This window comes from Anomaloglossus baeobatrachus, chromosome 5 (assembly GCF_048569485.1).
Source record: "Anomaloglossus baeobatrachus isolate aAnoBae1 chromosome 5, aAnoBae1.hap1, whole genome shotgun sequence".
Classification (NCBI taxonomy): domain Eukaryota; kingdom Metazoa; phylum Chordata; class Amphibia; order Anura; family Aromobatidae; genus Anomaloglossus; species Anomaloglossus baeobatrachus.
Genome location: NC_134357.1, coordinates 516,413,870 through 516,425,545, shown reverse-complemented (window position 1 = coordinate 516,425,545; position 11,676 = coordinate 516,413,870). Strand labels below are relative to the sequence as shown.

Genomic DNA, 11,676 nt, shown 5'->3' with positions numbered 1-11,676 from the left:
TTATTGTAATAATTTAAAAATACACTTACCACCATTTTGTGTGTACTCTCAATTAGCTGAATTTGGATCTCAAAAAAGTATTAAAAAAAAAATAAAAAAAAATCAAAAAAAAATCACAGAACATTTGTTCATAAACATTGTTTGAAGAAACAGAACAGCCGACACTGAAGCGGCTTTATCTCCAAAAGAGGGAGGATTGGCAATTCCTAATTCCCTCATCTATTTCATGGCAACAATTGCTATATCCGACCTTACAGGGGTTGTCTCAGGAACAAAGTGCATTTTACTCAATAGATCTTGGGGAAAAAATAAGTTCCATAATTATATGTGTTAAAAAAAAGTCCCTGTGTGAAGATAATCTTGTCTGTTGTTTTTGAAAAAAAAAATAGAAAAAAAATCCCCCACTGAATCATAAGGATCATAGTCCAGAAGAATTAGGGAAACTCCTGATACAACGAGGGATAGAAAAATACAAAAAATACAAATATGGAGTATGGAAACCGCAGGATAAATATACAAAATACGAAAACTTATTTTAGTAAAAGTAGAATTTTATTTAAAAAAAAAAAAAAAATCATAAAATATGGAACAATACATTGGGTATACAAAATAAAAAAGTAATAGGTCGATGCTGATGGTACAAAAAATGTGACTACACAGAGGAAACCTGAGAAATAAAAATAATAGGGCAGCACAAAATTATATATGATCACACATGTAAATACAGATGGCTGGCAATAATAATGTTCACAGACAGAATCCAAATCAGAAATCTCTCAGTAATGATGTGGTATAACCACTAGAAGATGGCCAAGTACAGATACAAGCGCTGATCCAACATTTGTGAATCGAGACCATAAACATTACGAGCAGGGTCATCACTCCTCCTGGTATCTTAACTTTGTTATTTTGTATGGTCTCATATTGTCTGTACATGTCCCCCCTGAATTGTAAAGCGCTGCGGAATATGTTGGCACTATAGAAATAAAACTTATTATTAAGAAATGTTATAGAAGTGAATATAAGTAAAGGAAAGACAATATAATGTCTGTGGATATCAGGAATGTCAGCAGAAAGATCATATATAAAAAGTGTCAAAATCTTAACCATTAAAGTGCTCAGTGCGGTTATGTCAGGGGCCTAAATGAGCATTTCATGTTGGCTTCCTCAGAGGGCTGTTTGTTATGGCTATGTCTGACTGTGCAGGAGCATGGTCTGATCATATCACATCTCATGGGCAGGAGAGGAAACAAGAGTATACAAACAGTACAGCATAGAATCAGCTGTCATCCCTTCTGTGAGGTAAAACATTTCTCTGCCTATTGTTAAACAATGTTTTGCCTCAGAGAAAGCAACAGCTGTGATTCCATGCTGACTTATCTGTATACGCTCTTTTTACTCCTCTGCCCATGAGATATATTATGCTTAGACCATGTTCCTGTACATTCAGACACATCCATTACACAACACGGCACTCCTGGTGTGGTGAGGTGCCCGGATAGGATCCAACTCCGTAATACTAACAAAGAATCCGGCACTCGGATTTGCATGAGTGAGTATAAAACCTTAATGTGGCAAAAAACTGAGTACAAATACATAACGTTTTGGTTTAAAAAAACCTTCCTCAAATGTACACTACCAGGAATGTCCCGTAGGAAAGTGGTTACTGCAGGTCTGTGCAAATCACCCAGGGCAGGATGGGCAGTAGAATCCGGGTGCCACACTGGGTGCAGGAGGAGAGAGCGCTGTGGAAAAGAGATGTGATCGGTAATGGTGCTGGTCCTCTCATTAGCTTTTCCATAGCTCTCTCTCCTCCTGCACCCAGTGTGGCATCCGGATCGTACTGTACATCATGCCCTGGGTCACTCACACAGACCTGCAGTAACCACTTTCCTACATGACATTCCTGACAGTGTATATTTGAGGAAGGGTTTTTTTTAAACCGAAACGTCACGTATTTGTATACCATTTTTTTGCCACATTACAATTATATACTCACCCACGCAAATTTGAGAGCTGGATTCTTTGTTTGTTAACATTCATTACACAGTACATAGCAAGGGCACAAATAGAAGATTCTCTCATCACCGGAACATTATTTTAAAACCCATCTAATTGTGCAACCTATTTTAATTTCAAGATCTATTGATTAAAATATACTCTATTTATGTGACAACCCCTTTATGGAAAAAGGGAGATATATCCATGTTTGTTGCTAACAATTTGTAGCAATAAGATGTTATCCTGGCTATCCAATGCCATAATGAAGGACTAGGATGAGCAGACCTTTGCTCCAGCAAGAAGAAAATAAGAGAATGCAGTAAGACCAATAAATGAATAACAATATTCTAATCTACTTGAACAGAGTAAAACATTTTGAAAATGTTTATTATACGCTGCATTCATTTGACACCAAAGATAAATTGACAAATATGGATTATAAAAGGTTCTCTGAGTGTCCTAAGTGTAGGATTAGATTGGCAATACCCATGATATGTTATGATTATGCTGCATTTGGGTTTACTCATCGAAAGTTATAAAAAAAAAAAATTGTATCACAGCAGATGTTCCTACCTGTAAAAGGAAAGGTTTGTATATTTAAATATTCATTTGCAATTTGAACAGGTTTATTGTTCTAATATTTATAAGATAGATATTTGTTTATTCCTTCAGATTATAGCTTTTTCCCTATATCTTGTCTGTGTAACAAGACATATATCGTACGTGTAACAAGATTCAATGTGTCTGTAAAACATCTCCCACATTCTCCCCAGTGTGAATTCTTTGGTGTCTAATAAGATGTGATTTCTGTTTAAAACATTTCCCACATTCTGAACATGCATACGGCTTCTCCCCAGTGTGAATTCTCTGGTGTGTAACAAGAGTTATTTTCTGGTTAAAACATTTTCCACAATCTGAACATGAATATGGAGTCTCCCCTGTGTGAATTCTCTGGTGGTGAACAAGATTTGTTTTGTGGCCAAAACATTTCCCACATTCCAAACATGAATATGGCTTCTCCCCTGTGTGAATTCTCTGGTGGTGAACAAGATTTTTTTTGTGGCCAAAACATTTCCCACATTGTGAACATGCATACGGCTTCTCCTCAGTGTGAATTCTCTGGTGCTTAACAAGATTTATTTTCTTATTAAAACATTTTTCACAATCTGAACATGAATATGGAGTCTCCCCTGTGTGAGTTCTCTGGTGTAAAACAAGACTACTTTTGTGCTTAAAACATTTCCCACAACCTGTACATGAATATGGCTTCTCCCCTGTGTGAATTCTCTGATGTCTTACAAGATGGGATTTCCACTTAAAACATTTCACACAATCTGAACACGAATATTTCTTCTGTTCTGTATGAGATCTCTGCTGTGCATCAGGATTTGATTGATTTGCAAACGTTTTGTCACATTCTGGACATGAATATGTATTTTCCTGTGTGGGATTAGTCTTCTGTTTAGCAAGACTTATTTTGTTAAAATATTTCCCACATTTTGAACAAGAACATTTTTCCTCCTTTGTGGGATTTTTTTGAGACTTTATGAGGTAAAAGCTTTTTCCAGGTTTGGTACTTGAAAGTGGCTTCATTGCTTTAAGAGTACTTTGATTTTGATTTTTCTTAATAGTCTGTGATGAATCAGAAGATAGGACCTGTTTGCAAGGATCAGATGATAGATCTTTAATGGGAACGGATGAAGGAATATCTGAAAAAATAGGTTTTACTTTGATTGCATCTTGTGTGATATTAAAGTCTTCAGATTTAAAAAATGAAGAAGTTTGTTGTCCCTCTGATCTCCTGGTACAATCATCTACCAAGAATAAAAACAAATGATTGTTGAATAAAGCAGCCTTAAATTATAATTTTACAACATTTGTACACAAGATCTTTATAGAAATCTCAATTTGGTAAGAAACAGCTCACAGAGTAATAGTAGACCTTAAACCACAAGCCAGTAGATCACAATGTTATGCTGACTTAATTTTGCCTCCCAAATATTGGAATAAAAGCATCCAAAAATGTGTTATGTAGCCCAAAATTATACCAACAAAAACTTCTACTCATCCACCAAAAACTATGCCCCCTCGGTTCCATTATGGAAAAATAGGTTTCCACATTAGTGGAAACTAAATGTCTCTTGAAAAGTAACATGGCTTCCCTAGATGGATATACCAATTCTACCTTTTTAGTCTTGCAGTGTGCCCAAAATACAGTTAGCATCCACATGGTTAGCATTGCTGTAGTGGGAAGCCCTCTTAAATTTATGGTGTGCTTGTCTCCAGAAGTTCAACCTGGACCCTACATATTGGAAATTGAAATATCATGTTTGTAATTTCTACTCTGCAACATTCAATATGTGAAAGTTTTCAGGAAATGCAAATGGGGTCAAAAGTAGTCTCTACAGAAGTTCCACTTTACGGAGTTTTCTACTGTTCTAGTTTTCTGCCTTTCTAACATGTTAGGGGATCTGCAGACTAATCCAGCAAATCTGATTTTCAAATGACTATTCTTTTTAAACCGTGCCATGTGCTCAATTAGTCTACAATAATGGATAGGGTATTGTTGGATTCAGGAGACTTTCAGAATAATATATGTAGTCCATTTTTCAATTTACCCTTTTTTAAATATGAAAAATAAAATCAATATTTTAGTAAGGAAAAAAAAAAAGATTTTTTTCATTTTCTTATTCCACTTGGTGTTTGTTCCTATGAAGCACCTAAAGGGTTAAAAAACTACATGAATGTTATAGTTTTAAAGATTACTGATTCTAAATTTGTCAAAGATTAGATATTTTAATATTAAATGCAAAACAATCAACCTAGATCTACCAATAAAAGTACACAGTGTTACAGAAAGAAATAAGATTAGAATCACTGGGATCAGAAGAAACATTCCAAAGTTATTACAACATAAATGTGTAAGGGGTGGGCAGACCCCTCACAAAGAAGCCTAGTTAACCCGGAAACGTTATTAATAAAAATGTTTTATATTGTATGTATGTATGTTGAGTTAGGGTACCCCCTAGTGGCCGGGTGGGACGGCTGTTACCACATTGGGAAGGAGGAGCCGGCAGTTTAGGAGGGAAGAAGGTGTGTGACACGGGCAGTTGTCTCTGGGACAGGAAAGAAGGAACAGCCAGGGGCAGAGTGTGGCAGCTGAAGCTCAGGGAAGCCGGAGAGAACAGGAGCGGGCAGAACCTCGTAGGGTGAAGCAGTCCGGTGTGGGTCCGGGCTGTGGGTAGCCAGAAGTGGGAGCCGGGCGAAGAGGAGTAGTCAGGCAAGTCACCCACTTGAGGGGACGCTAGGGTAGGCTTTCCCTCAGCTAAAGAAAACGCCACAGCAATGTGTTTTGTTACTGCTACGTGTGGAGACTTGCGAAGAATAAAACATGTTTGTTATTTGCATCGAACCATGCCTGAAGAGTGTTTGTGCGCCGGACAACACCTGCACCACCACACTCTGCCCCACCACGACATCTGTCCCCAAAGTGACGGTGGAACCAGAGGTAAGCCTGTCAGCAAGGGCCACGACTACAAGCCCGGAGGCGCCCCTGGCTCCCCGTTACAAATGGACATGTCAGATTTGAAAAATATAGGAGGATAAGGCTGCACATCAAACTTCGATAATGGTATAATGCCTCAAGCATATGGAAAAATATTGGAATATACAATGAAAAATGCTACTTGCTAATTTGAACATGTGAATAATGAAATGCATACCTGCCATGAATATTAGGAAAAAGGAGATATTTAGCAATCGCATTGATCAATGTAACTGAGCCCCAAGACCTCGTCAAGGTATATCTCTATATTGGGGTCCCTAGCTCTGTGACCCTAACTGTGTGTCATCTCATTGCAATTAAAAACTGCTGTGGGTGGAGAGGGGTAACTAAGGACTTTCTTATATAGGAGATGGAAAAAACATGGCCGAAAGGGGCGGAGCTGTGTTCACATTCAGAAAAAAACTACATATAACTGAATGGGATAATTATCATCTGACAGGGGAGGGAGCGCACATCACGGCGGTGACAGGGGAGGGAGCGCACATCACGGCGGTGACAGAGGAAGGAGCGCACATCACGGCGGTGACAGGGGAGGGAGCGCACATCACGGCGGTGACAGGGGAGGGAGCGCACATCACGGCGGTGACAGGGGAGGGAGCGCACATCACGGCGGTGACAGGGGAGGGAGCGCACATCACGGCGGTGACAGGGGAGGGAGCGCACATCACGGCGGTGACAGGGGAGGGAGCGCACATCACGGCGGTGACAGGGGAGGGAGCGCACATCACGGCGGTGAGGGGACGAGCAGCCGATCACGAGGGAAAGGGGCCGGGCAGCAGATCGGGGGGACCGGTGGCACTGTGGCAGATGGAGGGATCGGGAGGTGTAGGGGTGAGGGTGCGGGCAGCAGATACGAGGGGTGGGGGTGCGGGTGGCAGATCGCGGCGGAGGATCGGGAGGCGTGGGGGTGAGTGTGCGGGCAGCAGATACGAAGGGTGGGGGTGCGGGTGGCAGATCGCGGCGGAGGGCAGCGGCGGATCGGGAGGTGTGGGGGTGAGGGTGCGGGCAGCAGATACGAAGGGTGGGGATGCGGGTGGCAGATCGCGGCGGAGGGCAGCGGCGGATCGGGAGGCCGGTTTCATACAGTGCAATAGCAGCGCGGCAACTTCCGGGTCCCATGCTCCGGTCTCATAACAGCATGGGACCGGAGCTTGTCGCCCTGCCATTGCACTGTGTACACTCACTGTCCTGGCGTGCTGCAGGGACGATGACGGGGGCGGTCACCGGCAACAGGTACACTGTGATTGGAGAAATCGGTCACAAGGCCGATCTCTCCAATCAGAGTTATTGGAGCTGAGGGAGGGTGATCCAGTGAGGTCACCCAGCTCCAGCCAATGGCCAGTGCTATAGCTGCACTGGCCAGGGCTGGATTTCAATGTTTCAGTCACTTTAAGTGGCTGGAACATTACAGTGGCTGTGATTGGTTGAGCGGCGTTCGTCAGCCAATCACAGCTTCCGTAGGTCCAGGGAGGAGGCACCACCCCTCCTGAGGTCAGGTACAGGTCCCCCTCCTCCCCGAATCTGCGGTTTATGTTAACCGATCGCAGTCACCGGAGGCTCCGGTGCCGCGATTCCGCCATGACGGAAAGATCCGTCCTTGGTCGTTAAGGCCCAGGGCACAAGGACGGATCTTTCCGTCCATGGTCGTGAAGGGGTTAAAGTGAGCAGTGTTCTTAGGATTTTGATTGGCTAAGCTGTTAGCAACACCAAAGGACCAGGATCCGTAACCAACGAGGGTGGATACTGTGCAGAAGGGCAGATTGCACAATAACCTGTGATGACCCGATAGGCCAGGGCGTCACAACTCTATTAACATTTTGACATTAGGAGACCAAAATGACACCTAATAATTTATCAACAGTACCTCGCCATTGTGAGGCTTCAAGCAGGATGTTCTCAAACGGAAGTGGCCACATGAGCTTAGAAAGTCAGAGTGTAATCAGCAGGCTGCAACAAAGATAGAGAACAAGAGTCCCAAAAAGGGATAGAAATAGACATCCTTTGGCACATCACACACGGATTACCGCTTCAATGTAAAAAATGCTCTTCGAAACTGGATGATGAATTCCACACAACTCCTGGCAGATTTAAGGAAAATGAAAAGGCAGCCAAGTGTCACATCAGACGATTTGAAACAGTTTACAAGTCACCAATCTTTGGTAACTGTTTGCGGCTTTTCTAATACTTTACTATTATTTTGGTTGCTGTAGTAGTGCTGTATCATGAGCAGGTGGACGTGTTTGATGAGAGAAAGGGATGGGGAGAGGTCACAGGAGTGGTGGATTTGTTTCTTTCGTCTTCTTAATGTGGACCCCCGCATTACCTTCAGGTGCAGGTCACCGCAGGGTCTCCACGGGCTTGGAAATCTTCTGGTCACAGGTAGGTTAACTTCAATTGGATTTGTGACGCCACTCTCGGTATTGCGGTCAGGGCGACCTCCACTGCAGTTTAGGGAACACCTGGGGCTGATGGTAGATGCAGTCAGTTGTTGTGGCCTCCTGAGAGTGAGGCGGGCCCCAGGGCCCAGTGTAAGTGTGTAGTACCACAGGTCGCAGAAGAACTCACACACAAGCAGCAATGGGTTTTTAGGGTTTTTACTCACTTTCAGGTGGCAGAGGTGAGTTAACCCGGGCAATGCTATGATGAACCAGGAGGAACCAGGTATCCCTTTGGCTAATGTAGGGGTGACTGCTGACTCGCCTTCCTAGCCCTTCTTGTTTTGAGGTGACTCCTACTTGTAGTATTGCTGGAATCACCCAGGGAAGTCGCTTCTGACGTTCTCCCCTTTCTGGCCTGTTTGCGGGCAGCGTGGACCATGGTTTAGATGTATATATTTGTGTCACATAAATGTGAACATTGTATTTATTGTATGTAACTTTACCACCTGCTTGCTGTCTGTAATGATGTGATGATACTTTATAAAAGGGACAAATGTCATTGTTCAACCCAAGAGACCACTGCTTTTCAGCATAGATGAAGGACTGCAATAGGTAGCTCAGATGGAGGCGGGGCTACAAGCTATTATCACAGGAAGTAGAGTTGCGGCCATCTTGGGAGCAGTTGTCAGTTACTGAACAGATCTATCTATTAATCTATTATCTATCATCTATGATCCATTATCCATCTATCATCTATGATCTATTATCCATCTATTAGCTATTATCGATTTATCTATCCATCTTTTATCTATTATATTATCCATTTATCTATCTATTACCTATCTGTGGCGCCCCTGCGGCTTCAGGCGCCATAGGGTACTGCACCTCACTTAAGGTGCAGTATTCATCTTGGATGCGGAGGAGGTCATCCCCAGTAATAACCACAACCAACACCAACACATAACACAAGGGTTCTGCCACTGGTACCGGGCTAGGGTAGGAGCTGGGGTAGCCATCACGAGGTATGGGACCTCATGCCACTAGTCAGGAACCCAGAAGGCAGGGCTTCCATCAGGGGGAAGTTAGGAGCCATCCGACACACAATAGGCAGTCGGCACCGTACAGTGTCCATGTGAGGTCCCACTGTGGGAGGAGCAACGAACAGTTCGGGAGAAGACGGCCTTCACCACCCCCATGGGCCTTTGAGTTCAACAGCATGCCATTTGGACTTTGCAATGCCTCTGGGACCTTCTAGAGGCTGATTGAGACCGTCCTTCTCTACCTGGATGATGTCATTGTGTACTCCAAGACCTATGAGGACCATCTGAAACACCTGGCTGAAGTCTTTGAAGCACTAACTCGATATGGGATGAAGCTGAAACCATCTAAGTGCCATTTACTGAAGCCGAAGGTCCAATACTTAGGTCACGTGGGCAGTGCAGAGGGAGTAGCACCAGACCCAGAGAAGGTCACAGTCATTCAGGGATGGCCCACACCCACTACCGTCCGGGAGGTAAGTCAGTTCTTTGGCTTGGTAGGCTACTACAGAAGGTTCATCAAGGGCTATACAAAGATGGCGGCGCCTTTGCAAGAGCTCCTGGTAGGCCAAACAAAGAAGGGTAAGACCTCCGGCCCACCATTTCACTGGAGAGAAGAAAAACACTCCTTCAGACAAATGAAAAAGGGGCCTTGACGGGTGAATAGATTCTAGCCTACCCAGATTACAGTCTACCCTTTGTGCTGTACACAGATGCCAGTAATGTGGGTCTGGGAGCAGTGCTTTCACAGGTACAGAAAGGCAAGGAACGTGTGATCGCTTACGCCAGCAGGAAGCTCAGGCCTACTGAAAGAAACCCAGAAAACTATAGCTCATTCAAGTTGGGAGTTCCTGGCCATGGTCTGGGTTATCACAGAGCGATTCAAGCACTACCTGGCAGCCACCAAATTCACCGTCTTCACAGACAACAACCCCCTGACCCACTTGGACACTGCTAAATTGGGTGCCATGGAGCAATGTTGGGTAGCCCGACTGGCAAAATATGATTTTACTGTCAAGTATCGAGCTGGTCGCAAGAATGGCAACGCAGATGCTCTGTTAAGGATGCCTCACCTAGCAGACGAAGGTGAAAATGTAGATGACCTTGAAGAGATCGAGCTGCCAGCGTTCCATCGCCATGGAGCCAGTGTCAGCAGTCACGCACCAGCCACCAAGAAGTAACCCTGAATCCGCTACCTCACTACAACTGGAAGGAGACTCCGGAGAATGATCCGGCGGTTGGCTTAGTGAAGAAGCTGATCACTCAACCTGGCGCCAGCCTCGATTCAGAAGCCCCACATGAAGCACAGTACCTATGGAGAGAGAGGGGTCGATTATTCCTCTACCAAGAAAAACTCTACAGGAGCATCATTGACCCAAAGATGCATGAGAAGTTGTGGCAAGTGATTGTACCACAGAAGGATACAGGGATGGTGCTGCAAGCCTATCAATGGTGCAGGCTACTTTGGTTGGAAGAAACTGGAGGCACTACTTAAAGATTCTACTGGGTTGGCATGAGATCTGCCCTGGAGAAGTGGTGTAGAAATTGCGGTCCATGCAATCTCAGGAGAAAAGACCATCACAGCCAGAGAGTACCGCTCCAGCCAATCCAAACCAAACGACCCCTGGAAATAGTGGCCCTGGACCATTTAAAGTTGGCGCCCAGCAGACAAGGCTACAACTATGCCCTCACCATGGTTGACCATTACTCCAGGTTCCTAGTAGTAGTACCAGTCAAGGACTTGACAGGCCAGACTGCAGCCAGAGCTTTTCAAGCCCATTTCTGTAGACCACATGGCTATCCAGACCAAGTGCTCACTGACCAAGGCTCAGCCTTTGAAGCTCAGGTGTTAACAAAACTCCATGACCTTTATGGCTGCAAGAAGATCCGTACCACACCTTACCATCCTCAGACCAATGGCATGTGCGAAAAGATGAATCACATTATTCTTAACCTCCTGAAAACTCTACCACTGGAAGTAAGATGCCTGTGGCTAGAGAAGCTGCCTGACCTGGTGGACATGTATAACAACGTCCCCGTGAGTTCCACGAACTGCACACCGACATATCTGAAGAGGGCCAGACCTGGAAGACTGCCAGTGGATCTGGAAATGGGAATGGAAACCCACGAAGACCCTCTACAAGGTGCCGATTGGGATTCCACCCGCCAGGCCCAATACAAAAAAGTACAAGAGTGTGTGGAGCAAAGCTTGACCCAGCAGCGGGAGAGGCAAGAAAAAGCCTACAATCAAAATGCACCTGCTGTCCCTTTAATACCTGGAGAAGTGGTTCTCAACAGAAAGAGAAGAAAACACAAACTCGATAACCACTGGGAAGCAGAACCCTACACCATGTTACTGTTAACACCTAGTCGTATGAAGACATGCCTCATCAGAAAAGATGGAGGAAAGACAACAGCTGTGGTTTCCAGAGACCACCTTAAGAGATGCCCTGAACAGCTTAGAATCCCTGAAGAAAAAGTCCCCAACCCTTCGCCAATCGAAGAACCAAGAGAGAATATGATCCATACTATGCTTGGAGATTTTCCTGCAAGTTGGCCTCAGTACAATGGAGCCATAGTAATTCCAGTAATCACCTTCCCTCAACCCAGAGAAGAAGTCAGAAGACAAGAAGAACCTATTCAGAACCTTGAAGAGCCAAGTGAAGCTGAATCAGAAGACCATCAGCACCCAGTA

At 44.3% G+C, this 11,676-nt stretch overlaps 1 protein-coding gene across 1 annotated transcript in view; it reads right to left on the bottom strand.

The window, feature by feature from the left end:
- Positions 1-2,736: 2,736 nt before the first annotated feature.
- LOC142312867 (uncharacterized) overlaps positions 2,737-11,676 on the bottom strand; it is a 180,174-nt gene continuing 171,234 nt past the window's right edge. The window contains exon 5 of the mRNA XM_075351853.1: positions 2,737-3,351. Within this exon, the coding sequence (XP_075207968.1) occupies positions 2,737-3,351 (615 nt within the window). The remainder of the gene's footprint in view (positions 3,352-11,676) is intronic.